Source organism: Pholcus phalangioides, unplaced genomic scaffold (genome assembly GCF_987345545.1).
Source record: "Pholcus phalangioides strain wild (caught in Gottingen) unplaced genomic scaffold, Ppha-v1.0 ptg000031l_1, whole genome shotgun sequence".
NCBI classification, from domain to species: Eukaryota; Metazoa; Arthropoda; class Arachnida; order Araneae; family Pholcidae; genus Pholcus; species Pholcus phalangioides.
This window is the reverse complement of record NW_028301621.1, coordinates 6983108-7010971: the sequence shown is the minus strand read 5'-3', so window position 1 is coordinate 7010971 and position 27864 is coordinate 6983108. Positions and strand designations below refer to the sequence as shown.

The 27864-nt window shown below is 38.3% G+C and overlaps 1 protein-coding gene across 1 annotated transcript in view; it reads left to right on the top strand.

The window, feature by feature from the left end:
• Positions 1-27864, top strand: part of Tsp (Thrombospondin) — a 143372-nt gene that overhangs the window by 95852 nt on the left and 19656 nt on the right. The window contains exons 7-20 of the mRNA XM_089252905.1: positions 669-827; positions 5234-5457; positions 5614-5754; positions 6351-6428; positions 9857-10009; positions 10124-10228; positions 11035-11142; positions 12465-12633; positions 12738-12856; positions 15261-15313; positions 17395-17480; positions 18207-18302; positions 18414-18592; positions 21601-21649. Of these exons, the coding sequence (XP_089109031.1) occupies positions 669-827; positions 5234-5457; positions 5614-5754; positions 6351-6428; positions 9857-10009; positions 10124-10228; positions 11035-11142; positions 12465-12633; positions 12738-12856; positions 15261-15313; positions 17395-17480; positions 18207-18302; positions 18414-18592; positions 21601-21649 (1719 nt within the window). The remainder of the gene's footprint in view (positions 1-668; positions 828-5233; positions 5458-5613; positions 5755-6350; positions 6429-9856; positions 10010-10123; positions 10229-11034; positions 11143-12464; positions 12634-12737; positions 12857-15260; positions 15314-17394; positions 17481-18206; positions 18303-18413; positions 18593-21600; positions 21650-27864) is intronic.

The window sequence follows — 27864 nt, the reverse complement described above, 5'->3', positions numbered from 1 at the left end:
GTTATGGTATTGTATAGTAGGCACGAGGAATGTAGTGTATGATGAACCCCCGTGAATGTGTGTGTGTGTTCTAGTTAACCCAGTTTACTCCGGAACGTGCATCTTGGAACGCGACAGATGTTGGCGGTGGTGGTTTACGAGGTGGTTTCCCACAATCAAACATCAAGCGGCGCATTTGGGGGGCCGGCTTTAAACTCGCCTCAATCAAACAAGACCTTTGTAACACGGAAGATAAAAGCTCGCGTTGCGGCTCGTTATTCCCTCAAACGACACGGTGGAAGCTGCGAGAACCGATTTCCAAGGAATATCTTGTTACCTTCTCCCTTCGAAACAAGCTTTTCCCCCACGAGTTTCTGTGTGATGTTGAAACGGCATAAACTATCGCAATTAACACGATTCTCCGCGCGTTTCCTACGCGGTAAGCAAAACGTCTGAAGTTTAGTTAGATCGGTGTATTTATACATCGTCGGGAAAAGCGAACTATAGCGATTTATCAGAGTTGCCAGCTTTAGCTTATAAGTGGTACCACTTATAACGTAGAATTTATCAATTTTTACGGAAAGTGACTTCCACGAAATCTCATATTACCTATTTAAGTTCAAAAACCAATTTTTACCAGATAGTTTCTGACGAATATTGATTTTTATTCTTTTTTTTTTTTTTCGTAGGAAGCCACAAGCACTGCAGGGATAACCCGTGTTACCCAGGTACTCAATGCATGGACACCTCGGACGGTTTCCGATGTGGTCCATGTCCCAGAGGCTACGTAGGAGACGGAATCCGTTGCAAGCCCGTGGTCACCTGCAGAGATCGACCATGTTTTCCTGGTGAATATGTGTAATGAAAATATCTGCACACAATATTCCTTCACATTTATAGCACTTACGAGCAAGTTCATCATAGTTCTAGAGCGGGGTCGTTGAAAGAAATTCCTTCCTGAGCGATCTTAGGGGAAGAGGGGGTAAAGTAATTGAAGAATAGACTTGACCATGCAAATATACAGTCGGCCCAACGTACACGGATATCAACTCAACAGTTCCAGCATACAATATGTGTTTATTCGGGAAACAATTGTAGATCAGAAATGGGAAACACAGTAAGTGCCAAATCGCAAATTTGACACGAGAGCGAAAAACGAGTTTCAAGAGCCATGGACCAAAGTGTTAAATGATATCTACTGACAGTTTCAGACCTACTTCGACTGAGATTGATATGATACTCATATCGTTTCCCATTGTTTCCGACATAAAAATGGGAAATGGAAACTTTATCGAATAACAACGATTGCATACACTCAATACCTGAGATTTTTCCTTCTCACAGAGAAAGTTAGAGCCCTCTAAGGGCTCAATAGAGAACAAAAATTAAATTATTAAATGTACATAATGTAGACACACTTGAATACTTCTAGACCAGTACCCACTTTTAAGTCTAGGTTTTCTCCAAGTCTTAACTTGGCAACGTATTTGCCATTAATTCCAAAAGTTTCGTCGAATAAAAATACCATACATACAGGGTGCATAGGAAACAGGGCGTGCCATTTTACTGGCAAACCGTTGATCCAAGAGGCACACTTCCACACAATCAGAAAAAATATCCAAATAACCTGTACACACATATATGTCATTCATGTTGCAAGGGGTTGTGTATAGTTATTAAAATGAAAAAAAATTAACTTTTCATGCAGTCCCGTGTGTCCCAAAACCCAGTTAGAAAGTTGTTGCCCCGTATTTCTTGATGCCATAAAAGAAAAGTTGGATAAAACAGCGTTAAATGCGGGTAAAACGTTTATACTAAGTGGGTTACGGGGCACACGGGACTACATGAAAAGTTAATTTTTTTTTATTTTAATAACTATACAACCCCTTGCAACATGAATGACATATCTAAGTACTACACGTTATTTGGGTTCACGCCGCTGTGGTGGTCGAGTGGTTATAGTGCCGGACTCGTGATGCGAGGATCCGGGTTCGAACCCCACAGTGGTGGTCGGCTGAAGTTGGTTTTCTGTGGTTCCCAACTTCAAGGCGCAAATGCGAGCCGATCTCCCCGTTAAAAAGTCTCGCCACAGAGAGCAACAGTCCTACAACGGTAAATCATTCAACCATAACACTTCACTCATAGTTAGAAAAACTGGGGGCAGATGACAGCACTACACATAACAAGCATTACACAGAGACAAACTTTACGTCAGGTTGCACTACACGTACACGCACATTCCCGCATGTACCGATTCGTTGGGGGGTTCCGCGGGGGGGGGCATGTGTGGTGTAGCAGTAGTAGGTAGGGCCTCCAAAAAATGGCTCGGGGATCCATGATGTTCTTAAGTCAGCCACCTCGTTGGGCAATTTGCCTGTTGTGGTGTTGTATTTGTATATTTGTATATTGTATATTTTTCTAATTGGAAGTATGCTTCTTGGATCAACGGTTCGCCAGTAAAATGTCATACGCCTAGTGGTCAATTCACCCTCTATAGCGGTTAATGTACATTGACAGTTGTAATGTGGATCAAAATATTCGATTAAGCGGGAAAAGATTTGCTAAACTAATTCGATTAAGCTGGCAGCTTCAACATTGTCTAAATTTTGGTTCCATGGAATTTTATTCGTTATCCGATTCAGCGGGACGGACTGTATATCAGCAACTTCTTTCACATTTCTGAGGGAGGTCACCCCCCCCCCCCAGTGCCTTCATCTAACTACGGCTTCAGACCGGAGCTTTATAGCTGCAAGTGATCAAAAGTACTGAAAAAAGAATGTATTTTATCCCTTCTAAAGCAGCATCGACGAGATATCTAGCCTCTTATTTTAGCTTTGACAGACCTAGATATTGTGTTAAGTAAGATTTCGCAGTTGAACCCTTTTTCCTTATACCCTTAGTTTGCACCTGCTGAAAATTTGAAGAAAGCCTACTTCATTAAAAAATAGAAAAGACGTTTTGAATGTGGTTGAGAGGATTCTGCTGTCCCGCTTAAGTAAATCACCTTGAAAACCGTTGCCATATCTTTTCTATTCACTCTGGTTCCCATTCATTCGCTAGAGCTATAAGGAAACAGGCTGAATGATCCGCAATCTTTGAGTGAAGTGTGACGCCAGTATCATCGACACATACGCACACACACACAATCGCTGTTCCCCTATCCAATATATTTTTTAATGATTAGACGCTACTATGAACAAAAAAAAAGTGGTTTTGATGCTCCTAGATGGAGGACGACAAGTCCGCTCGTCTCCCTAGTTGCCTTAGTTGTTCTCAATCACGCCCACCTCTTTTTAGCAATTAGGCTTCACTTGGAGCAGTAGCATAACCACTTTTTTTGTTGAACCATCCGTCTAATCGTTAAAAATATCCCACTATGCAATATTAAAAATAAAAACCAATCATATAGCTTGGATATTTGGGAGAAGATTATGCCGTCTAAAATATGAATGCAAAAGAAGAAGATATCGTACAAAAGCTCTTCAAGCTCAGATGGGGGGGGGGGGCAATGAGACTGCTGTCCGTTTTCTAAGCGCCTTAACATTCGGTAAATGTGCTATGGCGTATATGTTACGTCATCTCTTAGTAATAACTACCTTTTCTTGGTACACAACGATACATATTTCTCATCTAGAACAAATTCAGAGTCGTAACGACATAGAAATGAGAGAAAAATGGCAGCGAAACCATAAAAAGAACATTCAGTTTCGTTCGAATGGAAATATGGTACGGAGAAACGTGCCGTCAATATGATATTCCTCCTGTGCCGTATTTACCTGCTCCTCATTTTCCTCCGGGTTTGTTTTTTTTTTGTTTCCTGGATAGAAACGTGATCCCGGGAGCATTAGCCCAGTAACCGTGAAACAAGAAACAAGAAGATTTCGCAATTGAAATGTTTTGGGTTTCTTCTTCTTTTAGGCTTTTTATCTCTACGAAACATCAAAAACTTCCTAAACATACCTCGGGAATAATTTTTATTTTATACCTACGTGTGTGTGTGCGTGTATTTGAAATATCGAAAGAACACGAGACATGTTTCCCTGATAAAAATACGAGGCACGTCATGAATGAATAAATTCTTCGCGGTTATCGCGAATATTTTCCTTTCTCAGCTTAAAACATACAGAGTATATTTAGAGACCTGTCCATATTCGATTGATTTTCTAAAGCGGAAATGATATTTTACAGTCATATCGGTGAAGCGTTCGTTCCCATAGCTACACTGTCCAACCAACTGTCTAATCCTTTACATATACAGGGTGGTAGGAAATTAAGTTTGCCTTAATACGAACCCCTAGCGCCCGCTCTCGGTTGACATCGAATCTACAGGAAGTCCCTGACCGAGCGGTTAGTGCACCATTCCCTTGATGAGATTTTTCTTTGTCTACGTTCTGAGACGGCGTTATGAAATTGCACATGAATGAACGTCACTCAGGGTCCTTTAGGCCATACGCCAGAGCTTACGATTTATTTGTATTTGTATTTTTTTTTTTGTGCAATCTATATTTATACTTGTGCATGTTACTTTGAATCTCGTATTTGAATGTATGTTATGTTTCCTAGGGGTCCTCTAAGTACCCTAAAATAGGCCCCTCTCAAACTTACCCCCTTAAGGCGTTTAATTTTCAGAAATTCCTATTTCAGTGGGTATCTACATTATAAAATATAATGCTGAAAAAATTTCGTATTTATAGCTTCAGCGATTTCAGCTCTGCGATGATTTGCTCCATATAACCTCTGAATTTCGAAAAATCGATTCTTAGCGAGTCTTTACGTCATGAAATAAAACTACAGCCCAAATTTCATAGTTATAACCTCAGTGGTTTTGGCTCTTTGTTATATGTATAGTTTTGCTTTTCTAGCGCAAAATCTTCTTTAAGAAAGGCGTGCAGAACTTTGCAAATTTTTGAAATATTTACCGGCAGGCCGACGAAAATTACTATAACTGGTTTTACATTTCATTGTATGGGGATTTTCCTCTAACCTTTGCATTTGATGAGTTCTTCTTTATTAACACTTAAATGACCGCATATTATTTCCCGTAAGCTTACTCTAAGACCGGCGATTTTCTCGTTTGGAAATGCATATAGGAAATTAAAAATCGAGAGAAATCTCATTGCCGGTCTTTTACGTCGCAGCATTGAAAGACGAGAGATCTCGTGAGCGGTCGTTTAAATGTTAAGACAAGAACGTTTTTGAATAAACTATTCTCGATTATATGCAATTGGTGTAGTTTATTTCGTATAATTTCCAGGTGCTCGTTGCTATGACGTAGAACAAGGGTACAGATGTGGACCTTGCCCTGCCGGATACACTGGGAACGGTGTCGCCTGCAAGCCCGCGAACAACAGATGTGCCGAGAACCCGTGTTGGCCGGGAGTTCAGTGCATAAACGTCGAGACTGCCCCCGGCTACATGTGTGGTCCGTGTCCGCCTGGGTTCTCTGGGAACGGCAGTCGCTGCGAAGACATCGACGAGGTGAGGAAGAATGACTTTCATTATTGAATTCACTTTATAGTACGGACCATCTACTTCGTAGGGTAATGATAACTGTACTCGAACTTTTTAATTAGAATTAATGTATGTTATTCAAGTCGTGTCAAAACACTGTTTTGAATATTTTCCTTCCATCAGTGTGAACTGGCAAGGCCGTGTCACCCGAGAGTGAAGTGCCAGAACATTTCTCCAGGTTTCCGCTGTGGGCCATGTCCACGCGGATTCACGGGCCGAGACGTACAAGGCATCGGACTAGAATATGCCCGTTCTGTCAAACAGGTGAGCTCGAGATAGAAAAACCGTCATTACTTTATCCTCCTTAGGTCTCGAATTATTATTATTATTTTTTTTTAATTTTCAAAATGTTTTTGCATTTTTGATGCTCAAAAAATGCATTAAAACCATGAATGCCAACAAATTTTTCACATTTCTTTTTCCAAATTTTCCCTTTTTCTATTTTGTGAAGAAATAATTCATTTCATTCAAATTTTTTCACTCAAAGTGATGCAAGGTATATTCATCCTCACACACAATTTTTTAGAATTTTATTGCTAAATTTTATGTAATAAATAACATTTTTCTCGGGAGCACTTTCTCCTGAAAGCTATCTTAAGAGTTCCCCCCCCCCCACCTCTCCCGAAAGTTCAACTTCAAGTGCTGCCATCTGATGAAAGTCCACCATATTTTCAACCAAAAACGAAAACAATCCTTTAAGTCGGGGCTTGACTCTCGCTAAGGTTAAAAGAAAAAAATTCTACAGCCAGAAAAGCAACCCACACACATTTGTGGTACCAGGGTCTGAAATGGTTATATAATCGGTATAATATTGTTAAAACCAGCAAAAAATTAATTACATGCATTTTTTCCCCTTTCAGTTGTGTATAGACATCAATGAATGCGACAACGGTAGAAACGGTGGATGCGTCGAACATTCTCAATGCCTCAACACCATGGTAAGTTTTGCTGTAATTTGTGAGAATCAATTTATCCCGTAAATCTGTGCGCCTACGGTAGGTAGGAATCTTTAGCAGCAACAGGGCCATATATTTAAGAACCACTGCGCTCACTGAACCAACATTTTATCATTTTATGAAAGCGCATCTCATCATAAAGTGTGGGTGAAAAGACGATGACACATTTTGGAAATAAATTTTAAAAAATAACCAATTGACATTGAAAAGTATGCGGTTTGCACAAAAATACTTACCATGACATACAGTGTGTGTCTGTTTTGGATAAATAAATTAAAAAAGTTTAAAATTTCATTTACTGATTGGCGCTGTATGAAATAATCAAGTATTCCCAATTGTAGAGCCTTTAGAGTAAATTTATATGCATTATTATATCAAAGTTAATTTGCATTATACAAATCGTACTGCGTTAATAAAATTACTGTATTTTCAGTTGTATATAATAATATTTGTATGCTCAAAACTACGTCTTCGTAGTAATATTGTATTTCCATCTTTACAATATTTATACAGCTGCGTATTGCGTAATCAATAAGTACCCAACAACCTAAATGTAAGCATATGTCCTTCCTTTGATGTGGAACCCAGCAGGACTGGATGAATCTTCAAAAGTTTACGTCCAGTTGGGCGTGTCACTTAAAATAATAGATGCCGGTATGGATATTTTACATGCTTGAAAAATATAATTGGATTTACTCACTTAAAAAATGACAATTGAAAACAAATTTATTTGCATAGAAAATATCGAAAACGATATGTTTCTTTTTTAAATCGAAATTTTGGAAGAAATTTAAAAGGAATGTGGTCAACAATTGAAAATCTAAAATTGGACAAACCGCTAATTATAATTTTCCGCGCTGGCGTAGGAAAAGAAAAAAGTCCTAAAGTTACAATTCACCTCGCTTATAGATTCATAACTGATTTACGGTACGCAACTGGAATTGGGCAGTTGTAGACCTAAGTTTGAGGTGGCCAGATCATGCGACTGAGAAGTTGGAACGTGTAAAAAAAACTTTCTGAGGGTATTATGGCGTTTAATCATGACGCAATCGATAAATTTATTAGCACTAAAACCTTGTACGGTTTAGTCCAGTATTCTTCAATCGTTTTCCCATTGCAGACCGCGGAAATTAAGTATTCATTTTCTGGAACCGGTATCTACGTCAGAAATAATTTTCGAACTGGTGAAAAAAATACAATAGGAATGAAAAATGTTCTAGCCTTCTGCGTATCAGCTTAAAATATTCAATATTAATACATATCTTGCTATTCGAGAAAATCCGTTAAGATAGGATATCTGCTGCCATTTATTGAATAAAAACAAAATTATGTATTATAGTTCTTGAACTAAAATCGTTGATGGTTTCAAACCGATGTGCAGCACAAAAATACACAACATAGTACACATCAATCGTGCGTTTTATTTTGTTTTAAGCTCCATAAAATAAGCACACCGGTGCAAATTTTATGCGCCAAAATACCGGTTGCTATATTTTTGGTATATATATGTTACCGCTAAAGCTCATTACCTAGCTAATTTCAGATTAATTAATTTGGTACCTAGATAATTTGTAGAATTGTAGAATACTGATTTCTGCACTTTGGCGCTAACATATACAAAAAGTGATTTTGCAGCAAACATAAAAAATATAGTAACGGATACTTTGGCGCATAAAGTTTACACCGGTATGCCGTATAAAAATAAAAAATGTATAGTTTTATACAATATCTCGTGTATGTCTATGCTGCAAATCGGTTTAAAACAAAAAACCATTTCAAGAGATACAACAGATAGTTTTGCTTTCATTTGATAGATGGCAGAAAAAAGTCTTGACGAAAAACTTTTCTAATTCAAGTAAAATTTATGCGCATTTCTATTCTGTACAAATATTATCGGCACGGGAAAGCTGACAGAAATAGAACTTATTCATCCATGTTCAAAGGCAACATAATTTATCCCTCTGACACAGGTGTAGTAAATATATCGTAATAAAGAAAACTACTTCAACCAACGTCTTTCGTTCGCTCTGAAGTTATCAACAAAGCCAACGAACCAAAGATTCCAGCCTATGAGCCGAGTATCAGAAGTATATGAAGGCCCACCGGGCTCATCACCCCGATATACGAATTCAAGGTTCATTGGGTGCAGCTGTTCATTTTTAGTCAAATTGCTTCTTCATTTTACACCGACTTGATAGTTATCTCCTCCGGGAAGAACGACGCGAGAGATTCGCGAGCTCGAGGCCACTGCTAGAAATCTTCACTGGCTTTAATTTTCGGACACAATCCTGCCTCATTTCAGGTAACGGAACGAAGCTGCTTTTGCATCAGTCCGAGGTTGCGAGTGGTTCTATGTATCTATGATATACACCGGATCAAATAACATTTGCATACCTTATTATATTTTTGGAAATCTAAAAATGAGTTTCCCCCCCCCCTCCATTTTTGCATGCTCGTCTGCAGATAATTGCTAAGCGCAATAGAATGGTATCATCATCAAATGGTAAGATATCATCACGCCCATACATACATTATGGTATCACGGAAGCGAATCTTCCGCAATTCGATGTTGGCAGATATGTGGATTGAAATTGTCTCATTTAGATGTAATCCAAAATACAAATGGCGGCTCATATTGAAATGTAGTGCTGTTTGTTATGCATTTCGTGTGTTGTGTGTCGAATAATTCATGATACAGCGCGTCCTGTGAGATAAATTTTGAATTCTTCGTCTTTCGTTATTCAGAAAAAAACCACATGGTAAGTATTTCAGCGCAAACCGCATTCTGTTTAAAAACATCTGTGTTATAACGACATAATTACAGATTCCGACTCGGCTCTTCAGCTGATGAACGAATGTGCGATCCACGTTTCTTGAAAAACCAATGCGACCTTTAAATTGTTTTGAATAACTTTCTGAACGGAAGAAGCAAACACAAGATCTCGCACGACGAAAGAAGTTTAATCCTAGCTTTCTCACACTTGGAGTACGTGCATCTAAGGCCTGTAGACACCATTAATTGGATAGATCATCTCTTTCAAAAGTGAGGTGCCAGAGAAACATTTCTACGGTACAATTTCGTGGAAGTCGAGACGTTGTCGATTTGTCAAACTGCCGCTAGAATGTTCCCGAGTCGGCCATTACTCGAGAGACTAAATCATCAGGTTCTAGGGAATAATATAACTTCATCGTAACTTCTGGGAAGATCGCAGTTACACACACACACCTTATGCTCGTATTATTTTATCTCCGCTAGAACATATGGAAACGTGAACGAATACATGTTCCAATTTTACTTTACCCGTAAAGTTCTGAAATTCTTTACACAATGTTGTAATATTGCCAATAGTCATATTATTTCGATTTCTGTGGTTTAGATTAATTTACGTGTGTATTTGCTCATCAAACAGGGTTCGTACGAATGTGGAGAGTGCATCGAGGGATTCCTGGGTAATCAGACATTCGGATGTCATCCTCATCCTGGTATGTGTCCTGATGGTACGTTATGTGACGGAAACGCCGACTGCGAAAGGATCAGAGGAATGCCCGGATATCAGTGCAAAGTAAGTTACTTTCAATCCCCCAGATAAAGAAGAGCACCCCTTTACGTGTAACATCTATCGAAATTATCTCTTAAAGTATATTTATTGAGTTTATTAATGAACTGTCTGTTTCAGTGTCGGGTCGGATGGGCCGGAGACGGCAAAACTTGCGGACCTGATCGAGACTTAGATGGTTATCCGGACAATCTGCTTGCTTGTGAAGGACCACGCTGCAAACCGGTGAGTCTTATATATACGCACAACACTTTCCGGCATTCTGTTAGAAATTCCCAATAATTTATAATTGTCATATATGGTTTAGTGGTAGTGGAGTCATAAGCTGACACTGGACAGGCAGTCATACAGCTTCACATCAAGGATTCCACTTTAATAAGGCATCTATAAAGGATAGGTGACTTATCATCCTCTGTCTTTAAACCAAAAACTTATTGGTCGCTCCTAGTAAGGGGCCATTCAAGTATTACGTACGCAGATTTTCAGCCATTTTTGACCCCCCTTTCCCCTTGTCAGCAAAAGTCAGCAAAACACTGACCCCCACCCCCTCCCTCCTGTCAGTAAAATTTCGTCAGCAGCTTAGAATATTTCATATCTTCAAAAAGGGATGGTTGATGAGGTAAGCAACTTCAAACCCCTCCCCCCTTGTCATCAAAAGTCAGCAAATCCGAAACCCCCCTCGATGCTGACGTAATACTTGAATAACCCCTAACAAGTAATCGTTGAAAAGAAGGGAAAAAAACAGCATAAAGAAAAGTGATTGACTATAACGATTGTGCTGACGTCACACTTTTGTTTGAAGATGGCGGATCAGTCAACCCAGTATTTCTTTACGTTCTGAAAGCCGTCACGTTAGTATCCACAGAAGTTTAGCGAGCAGTGCCATTTATTCAATTTTTTTCTTGTCCATTATTTTTTGAAGTCTTTTTTGCCTTTCCATTCCAACACACCATTAATATGTCGATCCGGAGGCGGGCATCTTAACCATGTCTTTTGATCCGTGAATTTCTTGTTTTCCGATTCAATTATAGGATAATTGCCCGGACATACCCAACAGTGGACAGGAAGATGCTGACGGCGACGGCATCGGGGACGCTTGTGACGAAGACGCTGACAACGATGGCATCGTCAACAACCCGGTGATTATTATCTTCGTACTAAAGGAATATCAATTTCGCGATAATTTCTTTTATGTTAAATGGTTTAATAAAAAATAAAATAAAAAACTAGATATAAAATTTATGTACATTGCATGAAAAATTGGGTTTTTTAACATTTTGACGCTACCCTCTGTACAAGTGAACTCTACTATGTATAAAATTTGAATGCACACAAGTGGGTAGTATGCTTATCTAGAACTGGGGTGCACATCTTCCAGCCCTTTGGCCAAATACGGCCGGCCTAGGCGCTAAACCCAGCCCACCAAAGGTATTTCGGAAGAAAAATATCGATATACACAACGCGATAAATACATCGACTGACCATATTTTCTTTAAAAAAAATACGGGAAATCAGGATCCAGGCAGGATATTGCCAAAGAAATATATTGCAAGTGAAATAAAGATATTCAAATTCAGGCCAAGTTGCCAATTAAAGCCAAAAAAATTTGTCAAAAGCAATTAAATCTGTAAATCACAGCCAAAAAGCAGTCGAAGGCAAGCATATTTGCCAGTTATAGCCAAAAGAATTGTCGAAGGCAAAGAAAATTGCAAATTGCAGATAAAAAATTGTCGAAAGTAAAGTCAGTTCAGTTACAACCGAAAAAAATTTCGAAGGCTAGTAAATACCATCTGGAGTAAAAATTTGCTGGAAAATCGACAAAAAAAAAGGAAATAGGCAGCTGCTACGAGTCACAATTTTTTAAAATGTAATTCGCCAAAAAAAAAAAAAACATAGAAATGTTTGGCAAATGTGTGAGGTGAATATATTAATATTATATAAGAAATACGGGAAATTGGGATTCCAAGTACGGGAAAATACATGGCATCGCCAATTATCGCCGAAAAATTACGCCAAAAGTAAACTAAGTTGCCAAATATTGGAGAAATTACGTAAAAATCAAAATGCCGGTAAATAAAGCATTACTGCGAATTGCAGTGGATTTAAATGAATTCCACCAAATGAAAACGCTCACCAAGTCAAATGTGAGAGATTAACATTCTTATTTATAATTGCAGTTATTATAATTTATATGAGTGGGACAATAATTTCATTCTTTGTCTTCAATAAAAAATAAAAATTCAAGCTTCGTGTAAAAAAAGGGAAAAACCGGGACACTTTCGCTAAAAAGTCGGGACGGCCAAAAAAACTTAATAAACCGGGAATGTCCCGGGAAATACGGGACGTATGGTCACTCTTGATCTACATCTAAACACCGCAAATTTGATTTTAATTCGTTATATATATATATATAGCTTACAGATATTTTTTTTTTCTTACAATTCACATTAACAAAATGTAGGACAACTGCCCATTGATTCCAAATCCGAATCAAGAGGACACCGACGTCGACGGACCGGATCGCCTCGGGGACGTTTGCGACAACTGCCCGACGATCCCCAATCCAGACCAGCTCGATTCCGATGGAGACGGAGTCGGGGACGTTTGTGATGACGATGCCGACGATGACGGTATTTCTCACGCGATTTTTTTTTTGTCTTATATATTTTTTTCATTTGAAGAATATAAATTAGAAAAATTTTAGATTTTTATTAATTTCTTTTTCACTATTTAGGAATAACGACATATCTTGATAATTGTCCGTTCGTACCGAACGGAGACCAACTGGACACGGATGGTGATGGCGTCGGTGACGTTTGCGACAACTGCCCGACCGTAGCCAACCCCACACAGGTCGAGATTTCTTCCATTACAATTACTATGTGTTTCGGAATTTTCTCTACGAATTTCTAGAGGTAATATGCACCACGACAGATCGGAATCATGAATGCAGGATCGCTAATGTGATATATATCTCTAAAGTACTTACTGTACAAAGAGTAAAAAAAATTAGGAGAACGAAATGAGATATTTTATCACCGCCGTCGTGTGCAAAAAATTCACTGTTGAAAATTCACCGACAAACAGTGAGGAGCAAGCAAGCTGATGAGTAAGTGAATGAGCAGGTACGCAAATGAGCGAGTGAGTAATTCATACGGTTGCTCACTCACGGCCGTATTCACCAACACAGTTTAAACTGCAATCGCAGATTAAACGATTGAAGATCGAAACGGATTGGTTAAATTGAAGATTTTAACCAATCCGTGTCGATCACTAATCGTTTAACCTGCGATTGCAGTTTAAACTCTGTTGGTGAATACGGCCGTTAGTGAGTCGCCTGTTCTCTCTCTCACTCTTTCATTAATACTCTCACTCACCCACTCTCATACTCTGTCACAAACGTCACTCACTCGCTTGGTCACTCATACGGTCACTGACTCCTTCAATATCTCACTCCGGTAACTCACGTATTCACCGGTTCACTCATATGGCCACTCAATCACTCATTTACCTACTCACTTGGTCACCCATACGGTCAATCACTCACTGAGTTGGAGAAACTCACGCACTCACTAACTCGGTCACTTACCCAATCACGTAATCATTCAAACTGTTATTCACTTGATTGCTGCTGACTCATTCGGTCTTTTCATAAGGTTACTCGGTCACTCACTCACTGGTGATGAAATGTTGTCGTTGAATTTTCAGCAAATCCACCGCGTTGGTGAAATAAATGTGCTCAAACTCATGACCACAAGCAGTAGCGCACACGCTTGAAAACGTCGGCGCATTAAATCAAATACATTTCGGTTTCGATTCGTTTTTTGTGCGTGCAATCTTTCGCTCCTTAGCCATAAAAACACCAGGAATAATCCCGTAAATATTCAAGTAAAGCATCGAGTATCGTTTGCTGATCAACATTGGCGAAAAAAATGCTTGGAAAAAATTTAATTTTTTATGTAGGATGGGTGATAGGTTACCCGGTAACCAGAGAAGTAGAGGAAATTCGCAAAATATTTGATAAAAGTCAGGAAAAATTATGAAAGATGGGGGGTGGGGGTTAGCCTTTGATCAGGGATAAATCAATGATCATGAACCCCTTCAAGCGGCAATGGCGAGATATCTGATCAATCATAAAATAAGAGGCTTTTATGAATACGAGTCCAGATATTTTGTAAAAATTATTTGTCGAATGGAGAACTTTCCCCTATACCTCTTAGTTTGCACCTGCTGAAAATCAGAAGAAAGCATACTTCATTAGAAAGGATATAGCATTTTGAAGGAGGGTTTGGTGATTTCTAATTGCTGCTTAAAGCGTTAAATATCATACTAAGTACGCCCTTTTAATTTAAAAGAAAAAAATTCAGAGTTTTGGGTGGGGAAAGTCGAGTTTTGACCGAAGAAATTCCTTGTGGTTTATATCAGGGAATTTTTTTAGTCTGTGTGTCAATTTTTTTAGTTTTGGTCAGGGAAATGATCAAGATCATTTGATTAGATATCTTTCACTGGTAAATTTTTAATAGAGCAGTTACTTTTTTAGTAGTTTTATATGTTTTCATCTCTTCCGAGATCACGATCTGAATAGAGCCACGACAGATCTTCATTCGAATGCGATGCATCGTTCGAATGCGCGTTAAATTACGCATGTCACCACTTAGTCGCAAAATATTTTCTCGGATACATTTCTATTATTCAACAAGATTTCACACCAAAAATCGAACGAGAAAATTGTCTTACACACACACACGTCTCGACATCCGAACATTGTCTAAATTTTTGCGATTCCTCGCGTTACCTGAACACATCTATAAAAGACGAGAAGAATTAGACGAATTGACATTTATATCGCTCATTATTAATGAACTTCGCGCAAGAGCTGATTCCGTTTAAATGGTTTTAATCTGATTAGTTCGTGTAATCTTCGCTGTTTCTCGATGCGTTCTAATTAATGCCGTATTCACTAATTGAGGCTCAGCCTGACGCGAATTAACAGCAGAGGCTATCGCTGGAAGTGCGCGCGAGAGACGAAATTCAACCTCCTTTTAAAATGGAATTAGTTACATACGGTAATGAATTTTTTTTTTCTTGCCTAAATAAAATCTTCTAGACCGACGCTCAACCTCAAAGCATGCTTTACATCCGATTCAATATCTGATTAATTTATGTTTACTTATAGAGCAGGGAGCTTAAAAGTTTGTAGTGAATATTTTTATGTTGTACAGGCTGCTGATTCTCAATCTTTATTGTTATTATGCAGCTCGATACGGACAAAGACAGGATTGGAGACGAGTGCGACAGCAACAGCGACAAGTAAGTTGGTTGCCTCAGACAACCAATTTAATCCACTGTTTAGCGGTCCACAATTAATTCGAGTGAAAATTAGATCAAGGAATTCCAAGTATTACATTGAAGTTGAAAATGTACAAAGTCGAGTAATATCGTTGCGATAAACGCTTATTTTGGACGTACACAGAATGAATTTAATGAAATGAAGAATTTCGAGCAATGCTTCGTGGTGTGAATGTTACGGAAAAAGTGTGATAAATGTGGTTTTTATTCATAATCAACGAGCATTTTCGTAAATTTTATAAATTTACCTAAATTTATCACTTTTACCGGCGATCGTGCATAATACCCGAGTGTCGTTGGTAAATTTCCCTAAATTAATCGCTTTTACTGGTGATTATGTATAGTGCTCACAAGCGTTGTTGGTAAGTTTAACAGGTACTAAAAGATTATCACTTTTACTGGCGAGTATGCATAGTACCCAGGCGTCGCTGTAGGTAAACATGATAAACCGTATTGTATGATATATTATACATCAGGCACCTTCAACCTGTTGCTCGCGAGCACTCGATTAACGTCCCAATTAAACACCTTTTACGAATTTCCTTGTACACAAGGTTGTAAAAAAAAATACCTCTGCTATACGTGATAATTCGTACATGTATTGTATCATTATATCGGGGTGCGATTATATTCATCACACATGCAAGACTCATTTGGAATTTCTTCATATTTATCAACTTCACCAATTACACTAGGGTGTTATGTATAATCACAGATAAAGGCCATAAATTTCAACTATGTATTTAAACATTTACCAACGACGCTTGGGTATTATGCATAATCGCCAGGAAAAGTGATAATTATTTTAATATTCATCAAATTCACCAATGAGGCTTAGTATCACGCATATTTGCCGTGAAAATTAGTGATAAATTTATCAACCTTACCGAGGCGATTGGTATGTATGAGGCCATTCAAATATTACGTAAGCCGATTTTTAGCCATTTTTGACCCCTCCCCCCCTTGTCAGCAAAACTTCGTCAGCAGCTTAGAATATTTCATATCTTCAAAAAGGGTGGTCTATGACGTAAGCAACCTTCAAAGACCCCCTCCCCGCTTGTCATCAAAAGTCAGCAAATCGGAAACCCCTCAATGCTGACGTAATACTTGAATGACCCCTATGTATAATAACCGCTTTATCACATTTGCTGTAACAATTATAAACGGAGATGAGGAATCATCAGTGAAATCAGTGTTCTTCAATCGCCGTTACAGAATACAAGATTTAATGAAGAAAATACAATCTATATTCGTTTTTATTTGTGTCTTGCGCGTCAGCAGGAATTCTGTGAATTATTTCTCCTATGAATTTATTTATTTTTTGATGGTCCACAAACTCTTTCTAATATTTATGTATTTTTTGCTGGTTCTCTTAAATTATTTCTCCTATTTCGGTTTTTTTTGGCCGATCCTCGAATTATTTCTCCAATCTACGTATTTTTTGCTTAACGGTCCGCCAAATATTTCCTTTATTTATAACAGGTCCGCAAAACGTTTCTCAAATTGATGTTTCTTTTTTTTTTTTTAGCCGGTTCACAAATTATCCTATGCGTGCACGTCTCAGCAGAAACTTTGAAAACACGTATTTCACAAATTACAGCGTCGTCTGTTGATGAATTTTGTAACTAATTTTTAAATTGTGTAAGAATTTAATTCTGGCCATTTCGGGCCGACACTTTTGCGCAGGATTCTTCGAGTTTTGTTCTGAGATTACACCATGTTGTTGCTACAAATATCGGAGAAGTATTTTAAGTTTCTCCAGACTGCAGCGCTACCCGTTGAATTTTTTTAAAACTAATTATGAAATTCTGTGTGACTGAAAACTTGCAATTCATTATATACATTGCAAAAAACAATGCGTTTTTGTCGCATCTCTCAAATGGGAACAAGTTAATTTTGGGGCACCCTGTGTGTAGAACAGAAATTCTAAATCGTGGAAAAATACCTTTGCCATCTGAAAAAGCTCCGCTGATTTTAATGTAAATAAAAATGTAGAAAATTCTGTGATCAGAGGATCTAAACAAGATGTTTCTCATTTCCAGAGACCAGGATGGAATCCAGGACAATGTGGATAACTGTCCAACCATACCGAACAGTGACCAACTTGATACAGATGACGATGGACAAGGTTCGTTTATCTCTCTCTTTCCTGTTGTACTTGAGAGGTAATACAGACAAAACGGGATAATAAAGAAGAATTTGTTTTTTCAAGATTTGCTTAAAGTTACAAGGAAAAATTTCTCGTTGCTTCTACAGCGTAGTGACTGCGCACTAATCCGGAATGTGAGAGGGCCGCGGTTCGTGTGGTTTATGCAAACCTTGCCTCCGCCGTTTCGTCCCCGAAATTGAGCACTTAACACGTTTTTCATGCCCGGTGCATTTCGCCACTCATTTTTCGCTAGCCCTGACTGGAAGAGTGAGTGACCATATGAGTGACCAAGTGCGTGACCGTGTGAGTGGCAAAGGGAGTGAACATCTTTGTGACTAAGTGTGTGACCATATGAGTAAAAAAGTGCGTGACCTTTTGAGGGACGGCAATGACACCCAATCATTCATACAGCCACTTACTCATACGGACGGTCACTCACTAATACAGTCAAAGGCACATCACTCGGTCACTCACCCACTAATATAATTACGCATATGGTCACTCATACGGTCAGGGCAAGCGAAATTTCCGGAGTCAAAATTTTTACATCCCGGTTCGTATCTTAGAGGAGGAAAATGTGAATTTTTCTTTTCTAGCCATCATGTGTGCATAACAGAGACAGTTTAATGCATATTTTGTATTAAAAAGTTGGAGAGAGGACGTCTTTCTCTCTACCTCAGCTAACTGTCGTGAATTTTTTTCCAGGTGACTTGTGCGATTTCGACAAGGATAACGACGGGATTCCCGACAGTCGTGACAACTGTCCGTTAGTTTTCAATCCGGATCAAAAAGACACCAACGGTACGTTTGTTTCCTGATCCTTATCACGAAAATTTATTCAGCGCTCTTCGCGATATTGATCTTTAGTATACCCTTCCATGAACACGTATATGATATTTCCCAACATGACAGGAACTGGAGTAGGAGACGCCTGCAGAGAGGATTTCGATGGCGACGGCGTACCTGATCATCTCGACGTCTGTCCCGATAACCGTCTCGTCTACGCCACCGACTTCAGAGCTTATCAAACGATAGTCCTCGATCCTGAGGGAGACTCACAGATCGATCCCCATTGGGTCATTTATAATAAAGTAAGTTCGAATCTTTTCTTTACGTTTTCTCTTGCATTGCAGGCACATTTCGACGCGCAGTTTCCCCCGTATGTTGATATTATATGAGGGTCGATCAAACGAATCCCGTTTGAGTAAATATATTAAGACGGACGGAAAGATATATCTCATGCATGCTCAACCGATGGCCCGCTGGATAAATGTGGCTCCCGGAGTCATCCGTGACAAATAACCAAACCAATCAAATGGGCCACGGAAGTTTATAAAATCACTCAAGTCACCCGTCGCACAATTACTTTAGTGACTCGCTGCACATTTCTGTATCACTTAAGCTGCCTACGATGCGTATTCAGATCCTTAAACGACGCCAAGCACATTTCCAAATCACTTGAGTGACCTGCGGCACAATTGCAGGTCACTCGAGTGGCACGTGGTACATTTGAAGATTATTATTTAAATGGCTGATGGCACAGTTACAGAACACTCGAGCGGCCCGCGGCACGCTTCGAGATAACTTAAGAGGCTCGCAGCATACTTGAAGATCACTTAAGCGACTTACACCACGACCCAGGAACTTATGCGGCTACGTTCATTTTTTATAGATCATTTAAGTGATTTTTAGCACAATTTTATATCATGACTTAAATTGACATGACTAATGATCTGCATTTTTAGATCGTCAGAGTGGCTCAAGGCACATTTCCAGGAAACTCAAGTGGCCCGGCACGCGTATGCAATAAAGTGACTTGCAGTTCCCTAAAGGTTGAGCACCCTTGGTATAACTGATCGTGCAGCAGAATATTAAACCAAACAATCTAGGCTATAAGGACGTACTTTCGTTCGTTAGATAAAACCAGCATAGATAGGGCTCCTGGAAACCCATTCTGACTAATCCGCCATCTTTGTGGAAAGTGTTCCGTTACTAAAATCGCGCAATAGCCACACAATCACCGTTCCCTTTTCCACTTTTTTTTTCAACGATTAGACCAGTTCCGTTCAAGGTGACGATGACATTGAAGAAAAAAAACCAGGTTTTACCGTTCTCAGATGGACGACGCCATATTATCACCAGACCAACACGCTCTGTCCCTAAGGGGACTTTAGCAGTTGGATAGACCATGCGCCGGGAGAAATTTTCGGCATCAGTCCGGCAAGAAATTCCCGCCCGATTATCAAGGCGCCTTAACCATAAGCATCCACGATGTTGACAGAATGGCTGGAAACTGCTCTTTGAATCAGGACTAGTGCTGGTCCCTGCCAACCGCTGCACACAAACTTCCGGCACAGTTAGTTCCCTTACCCTTCAGAGAGAGTTAAAAAAGTAATGTCCGCCAATGCCAAGATAGCGAGTACCGGGCAGAAAGCGACAGAAGCTACATTCAATTCAAGCAACCTTCACAACTTGTCGTACAACAAAATCACACTAGGACGTCACTTTTGAACAGGAAATTGTTTTTTTTTCAATCTCGATGAGTCTAGTGTGTACTAGGGAGTGGGGGGGGGGGGGTACTACCGACCGCTCAATAATTACACACGTGATTCCTTGTGAAAAAATAATATAGAAAAGCGTTTTCCGTTTTAGGATCCGGTAAATATTAAGGGAGTTATAACGTTTTGAAATTTTGTGACGTGTCAGTTTTGTAACGGTCAAACGTGTCAAAAACACAACGAAAACACAAAATGTTCCACCAGGCAGTGGGTTGCCACTAATCGAAAATGAACTGAAATAATCAGCCCGGTTAGAAGCCCAGGTTCAGTTATTTTCTTTCACGATTGGCGCTTTTTCGCTCTTCGTGTAGAATGATGTTGACCTTGTTATTACGTGTTATCTTCACCCCACCATATTGGCAAACTTTTCATCAGATTTGTAAAATGTTAGCCAAAAACGAGATCTATTAGAACTTCTTTTTTTCCCAAAATTTTGTAATTTCCTTTCCCTTCGCAGTTAAGTCAATTTTTTGAGAGGAAAGGACGAGGAAAAGAAACTGGTTCGCACAGCTTTAGGGGTTCCTTGATTACTCTCGTGTGGTTATAACATTACTATCAGCTTAAAAACGCTAAATTTATACGTATGAAACACATCCGGTGAATCTGACAGGATTCGAAAGTCACGTCATCAATTTTTAAGACGTTATAATTTATTGGTCAAATCAAAAACTGAAAACACTTTTCCATATTAGTTTATCACAAGGAATCACGTGTTTAATTATTGAAAGGTCGATAGTAATCACCGTGTATAGTCGCTTTACGATCAAGGACGTAATATTCCGTCCAAACGCCACTGGAAAAAATTATACTAGTTATATCTGTTTTATTTCTTCTCTCATCTTCGCGAAGGTTTGTTTCAACCCTATAATTTTTTTCCCTTCTTGGTGTTTTGTATACCGATAGTGATTTTTTTTTTTCACATATGATGTATCTTTCTTATAAGAGGGAAAAAGAACAGGTAGGACGAGGAGGGTGAAAAGAAAAATCTAACTTCGTACCTACATTCTTTATCAACTTATACATTATACTGTTTTACTCTTTCATTTGTTACTTTTTTCTTCCTTTTCTCTTTTAATTTTTCCTTCTCTTTTTGTTCTAAAATGCGGTTAGGTTAGGACAAGGTTACCATATTTATCGCCGACAGTCAAATAGAGGGCATACGGATTTCTTTCCAATCGCTTGTAAGCGAAGGGATTACGATAGGGGTATAGCGATAATACTGACGTCACACCTTTGCTCAAATATGGTGGATGAGTCAGCGCTAGACACACAATCATGGTTTCCTATCCTCTAATTTTTCTTCTGCTCTGTTTCAAAGACATCACTAGGAGTGACAAACCTGCTCTCCTATATGAGAGCCTCAACCGATTATTTGGTTCACTATAACGACACAAATCCTCATTAGTGAACATCTATGCCATGTAATTAATAATTTGGATCGCTTTGTTTGATTTTGCCATGTCATCAGACATGCCGTTTTGTCAATTTCTAAATCCTTCTGAACGTACTTCACCTTGTTTTTTGTTTCTTTTTTCCCCCAGGGTGCCGAGATCGTGCAGACAATGAATAGTGATCCCGGACTCGCTGTCGGTGAGTGAAACCCTCATTCCATAATAAAGAATGGGCGAAAAGTCCATGATACATTTTTGAAAATAAATAACCAACCAATTGACAAAGAAGTGCGATTTGCACTGAAATACGTATTATGCCATATAGGTGATTTTTTTTTGATAAATTAAAAAAAAAATGTTCATAGATGGCTCTATATCATGAAAAACTCGACGCAACACATAAAAACAGAGAGTTGATAAGAAAATCACGATCTTTTTTTTTTTAATTCAGAATTTTTTTAAATTTAAATTATGACATGAATGTCGCTCTCCACTTGTTAATACAAGATATACAGAAGACTGGATGTTGTGAAGATATTTATTATTTGAGATGTTAATTTTTTTTTTTTAAGGAAGGAAAAAAAAAAATTAACATCTCGAATAATAAATATCTTCACAACATCCAGTCTTCTGTATATCTTGTAATTTAAATTAGATTTTTCTTTTATTTTATTTTAATTTTCACCTTAAAATATTTACTTATGCAGAATAAAATATAATTAGTTTTTATTTCATAAACAGTCAGTGGTTTAAATATTGTCTCTTTCAAAATATGACTGGAGAAAATTAAATTTTAAAGATGAGTATACTGTTTTTAATATAGAAATTAGACCGAAACACTAATTTTTTAGACAATATTGAACTAATATTATAAATAATAAGTGCGTAGTCATACATTCAACAGACTTTTATTTATATATGCATAGAGGGAAAAGTATTGTTGAAAAAGTTCTGCTAAATTTATCTTTTAAGTACAGGGTTGATAAAAAATCGTGACATTTTCAAAAAAATCAAATAAATTCGATTTTTTTTTAGAGAGAATCAGATTTTTTATTTCCCACAATATCTCATTTTATTTTCAAGTTTAAAATGCTAACTTATTAGAGGTAGTAAATAATTTTCGTTACAGTTGTAATTCTCAATTTTAATTTATAAACTACATTAAGCTACAGAGATCTTGCTTTTAAAAAATCTCATCAACATACTAAACTACTAAAATTCCCATTTATCATACCATGTCATCTGAGTAGACATCATTTTACGTTCAAAACATTATTGAAATTTGTACTTGATAAAAAAAATCCAATATAGCACAGTTACATATGCAAGTAATATTCCTTAATTTAATCAATTTAAATATTCTGGAGAAAATTTTTTATAAAATATTAATTACTGTGATATCATAAACTTGTCTTTGGAAAAGAACCACCTTGAACGAAGCCATGAAAAATTTTTTTCTATGTTCTAGCATAATCAAAAAAACATGGAGGAAAAGATTATGAAAAAGTTGAAGTTTTTATTATTGCTTTGGGAAATACAAGCTTATAAATATATTTTGTTTCCCAACTGTGACAGTTATTCCCAGGAATAAAAATCTGTCCATACCGCTGCTGAGAAAAACTGAATTGTACGAACCTGATTCTTCGCCTCAAAAAAGATATCTTTATCACATTTATTAAATTAATAACTAATGAGTAAATAATTACAACATGCATCTTACTATCTCTGAGATTTAGTTGTATTTTATCATCCCAAGTTCAAAAAAAATTACTACTCAAAATTGTTTGAAATACCAAAAGTATCTGATTTAAATCAGTGACTTAAAAATCAGATTAAAAAAAAGCACGTGATTTAAATGAGGATTTCAAATCGTATGTATCAAGCTGATTTAAATCAAGATACCCTGCATAAAAAGTGATATAAATATTGTCGATCAGGGATTCACAACCTTTCGATTCCGCGGGCCAGGTGTATGGTATTGCTGACGCTCATGGGAAAGAAACTGGAACATGTAAAATGACCATGACCCATATTTTACGGAATATTACCTTAATTTTGGCCGTCCAGACTTTACTATCAAATGCCCAGTTCCGCCCCCCCCCCGACCATTGACATCGAATCTTATACGAATTTAAAATCGTTTACTGCAGGACAGTGATTAAAAATTATATGATAATTATCACTCTAATTACCATAATTGATTATAGTCATAAATTATATTCACTTCACATATTTGTCAGTTTTCTTTTGGTGAATTACATTTTAACCAATGGTTTTCTATGGACTTCTATTTCTCACTTTCGGCGATTTTTCAGCATTTTTAACGCTGGTTGGCAACTTCACTCAAAGTCGACAATTTTTAGGATATAATTAGCAACTTTAATTTCTTTACCTCTAATTAATAACTTTACCCTTGACAATTTTTCCCTATAATTATCAGCTCTTTACTTCCCTTTGATAATTTTTTTGGCGATAATTGGCAATGGCCCGTATGGATCCCGATTTCCCGTATTTTCCATGAAGGAAATATGATAAGCGTTTTACTACCAATGTTTTAATTTTACCTGGAGAACACGGGTCGCATTGGGGCCGAAGGTCATGCACCCCTGGTGTAAATGGCACCTAACATCAACGCCTTGCGCAAACCTTGAATACCGGGATCCACAAATGATTTTTTTCATCCTGGCAGCTAGTTGCTAAGCTCAATTATTCGTCCATGACCGGCTTCGGCCGTGGACGAGTGAAGGTTGGGGAAACACCTTTTCGGATGTGGCGCTCATATTGAAATGTGGTAGTATCCTGCAATGGAAATAAATATTAATGATGTACTGTTGTGTGGCTTTGTACTATTTGCTATTTAAATTTCGTCCGAAAAACAACAGAGTCTGAGTTAGTTATAACGGATTTTTCATTCCGTTATACCGGAATTGCGCAATACATTACTATGTAAATTGATCTGAAGTATTGGAAAATATTTCGTTACAACGAGATTTTCGCTAGGGGCGCGGTAGCCCGCGTGCGGTCGATGTTACTCGCCTAAAATACCAAAGGATGTTTAGAGGTGTCGCGAGTTCGATACCTGGTTCGTCCTTTTCAGAAAACTTTCCTGACACAGGGGTACAACAAAAAACGGTGATTTGACCGCAGCAAAAACTGTTACCCCATCGAGGGGTTACCGCACCAATCTCTCGAAGAGTATAAAAAACAAGCCTGCCGTTCGGAATCGGCAATAAATTGTAGGTCCCGGTTTACTTAGCCCTCGTGTGCAGAAAATGACCGTGGTGAGATAAAAATGATCAAATGATTTTCGCTATAACGGGATCCGACTGTAACTCTATTTTTTGTGTAAAAAAAAATTGATCTTTTCCATAAATTCCCAAAATACGTCATGGACTTTTTCATTTACTTTTAAAATAAAGCAAAAAAATGTAAGAAAGGAATTTATCATAAATGTACGTATATTCATGTTAATATAGTAGCATACTTACGTGATAATTGGTTATTTAAAAGTGATCATTATCTCTCAAATAAAACTTCTCATGGCGAAAGCAATGACCATAAGGACTTCGTGTTCGGTATTTCAAGCCAATGGTGTCGTATTTCCCAACCTGTGGTTCGTGGACCCCTGGAATTCCTCGACACTTAGTAGGAGGTGGCCAACCTTTTTCATAGCACGTGCCCGAATAAAGTTTATTTCAAAGCGCGCACCACTCCACCAATTTAAACAAGCAGACCACACGCCCCGTTTAACGGGACACGACCATTCTCTCCGTTACTGCAAAATATTGTTCGACTGTCCCCTTATTTTTGTAAAAAAATGTTCAGTTTGTCACTCTTTCTAAATTGTTTTTATTTTTGAGTCGTAAATTCGATTATCGCAACGCAGATACGTATATCGCAGATCCTACGTATATCGGTAGAAGTTCATCTTACCTACACAATGTTGGGCATAGACACCGAAACACGAGAACTCAGGGTGCTTGTGCCCCTCCCCAGTAAACTCTGTAAGAAGGCTTAGCTACCTCCCCAGGCATTCATGGATATACAATGTAATTGTGTTATGCAATGCATTTCCCCCCCCCCCTCCATGTGGACGATCTCGAATCTCGCGCACAGGGGAAGTCCATCAGCTATGCCTAAAAATGTAAAACTGAACAGAAACGCACTGAATAGAAAGTTATCACATAATTATTATCTTCACCGCTTCGCTCACAAGCGATTCACAAGAAATTCGGATGATATGTGTTTGACGAATCGGCGATAAATGCAAGTTTTGATAACTTTATTCTAACGTAATTGTATGTTAGAAAGAGAAAAAATTAGAAAGTAAGAAAAATAAAAACAAATGAAAGGTAAAAAGTATGTATTACTACCCGAGGATGATGTCACTCATCGCTATCTATACAAAGGTTTTTAACAGCTGGATAATGCGAAGACATATTTTTTGAAAGAGAAAATTCGACTGCCTCTGCGGGGAATCGAACCCACGTTCTTTCACATTCCGGGAAACGTCCTAGACCACTAGACTCCATTAGGCAACGAATATTTCAATCTTTCCTTGGAGCTCGTTTGCTACAGTGACATCATCCTCGGATAAGTCGCCATCTTGTGGCATTGTCAACAATTGTGAGCTTTGGCCAGAGTTTGGTCCAACCGTACATGCACGGTCCCATTCAGTGCACACGAGCTTGAGATATTCGTTGCCTTTGTAGTCTAGTGCGTTCAACCGGAAAGTGAAACGACGTGAGTTCGATTCCCCGCAGGGGCACAGTCGGATTTTCTCTCTTCCCAAAATATATCTTCGCATCAGCCAGCTGTTAAAAATCTTTTTGTATAGTATATATTACTATATTTCCTCTTTCTCTATTATCTGTAGTACTTACAGATAAGAGATGAGAGAGGAAAGACAAAGACGTGTTTGAATTTATTCCACTTGCATTTGGACGCAATATTACGTCCTTGATCGTGAAGTGGTAACGAGTGCCTACCATGCTAAATTACACAATGCAATACATTTTGTATTGGGGAGGGTCTCGCTTCAGTGGTCCCCGGAGTATAGTCTTGTACTACGGGGGTTCACGTCATCAAAAAGGTTGATGTTTCAGTCTGTGATATCTCTCTCAAGAGATGAATTTAGACGAGCTTAGTTCATTTCTTTCGCTTTTAAGTCTGGATATCACCTGTTTTCTCCACCTTTACCAGCTATTTCGATCGCCGTTGCCTTTTCAAGTAATTGGACCTATTTTAGATAAGACCAAAAATTGTTTCGATGAGAGCCAACGTTATAACATCGGCAGGTTAAAGTCGCATCCAGTGAGAAATGAAACAGCTGCGAAATACATACTCCCGCTATTTCGCAAAGCAAACTATTACGATCTCTAAAGATTAATGAATCGCGTCTTTTTCGAGGAAGTATTTAGAATTTCAGAGTCGATGAAATAAGTTTTTTTTTTTTTTTACTTAAGAGACGTCGAGAACTTTACAAGTTCAATTAAAAGTTTAACTAGAATTTTTCTCGGAAATGCGTCATTGGAAGTTAATTTCCGTAAAGTCGAACCGTAACTCGTCATGGATGTCTTTGCTTAAGAAAGATTTTATATATATGTGTGTGTATCTTTTTTCAACTCTGGGATTTTTAAGACATCCGGAGAGTAGCATCGATCAACTCTTCATTAGCGATAGCCTGGCTTTCATCGTTATCCCGCCATCAGCCTAGGGAAGCACCCGAAGTAATTAAATGGCCTTTCTTGCCCCCTCCTCCCCACAAGCTCAAAAGGGAAGATTAATTGCAGTTAAACAACTGTTGGTGAAGTGCTTAAAAGTAAATTGATTTCATACGATTCACAGGCATGATTCGGCCACCCGATCTATTACAGCTTCACGCAACGTCGCGTATCATAATGAAGCGCTAATAGGATTTAGTTATTTGCTCGGGGTACTGTGGTGAAACTCCGTGAAGGAGACCGATTGCGCACTCCGTTGTGGGGCCCCCCACCTCGAGCCCTTGGCCATATTTCTATCATGATATACGAGAAAGGTTCCCTTCCCCCTGAAACACCAATCAATTACATTTTTATGAATTTCTTCCCTTCATCTTAATGACCAACGATGCTTGGAACTCATTATCGAGGCGATGATTCGTCAAAGAATGTTCTGTTCTGCCTGCCACCTAGTGCTTACTTCTTTGGTGGATGTATTCCGATATGTCAGCCAAACACTTCTGCACACTAGGCATTCGTGCATCATAACTTTATAATGGTTTCAGAAACCATTATAAGTTTTAAACCATATACGTTTTGTTTTCAATCAGAGGCTTACGTGGGAGGGGGGCGGTGCTCAGGGTGCCTGTGCCCCTTCCCCCAAGCCACCAAAAATTAATGCTTCGGTGAAAAAATTGAAATATCAAAAGAAAAT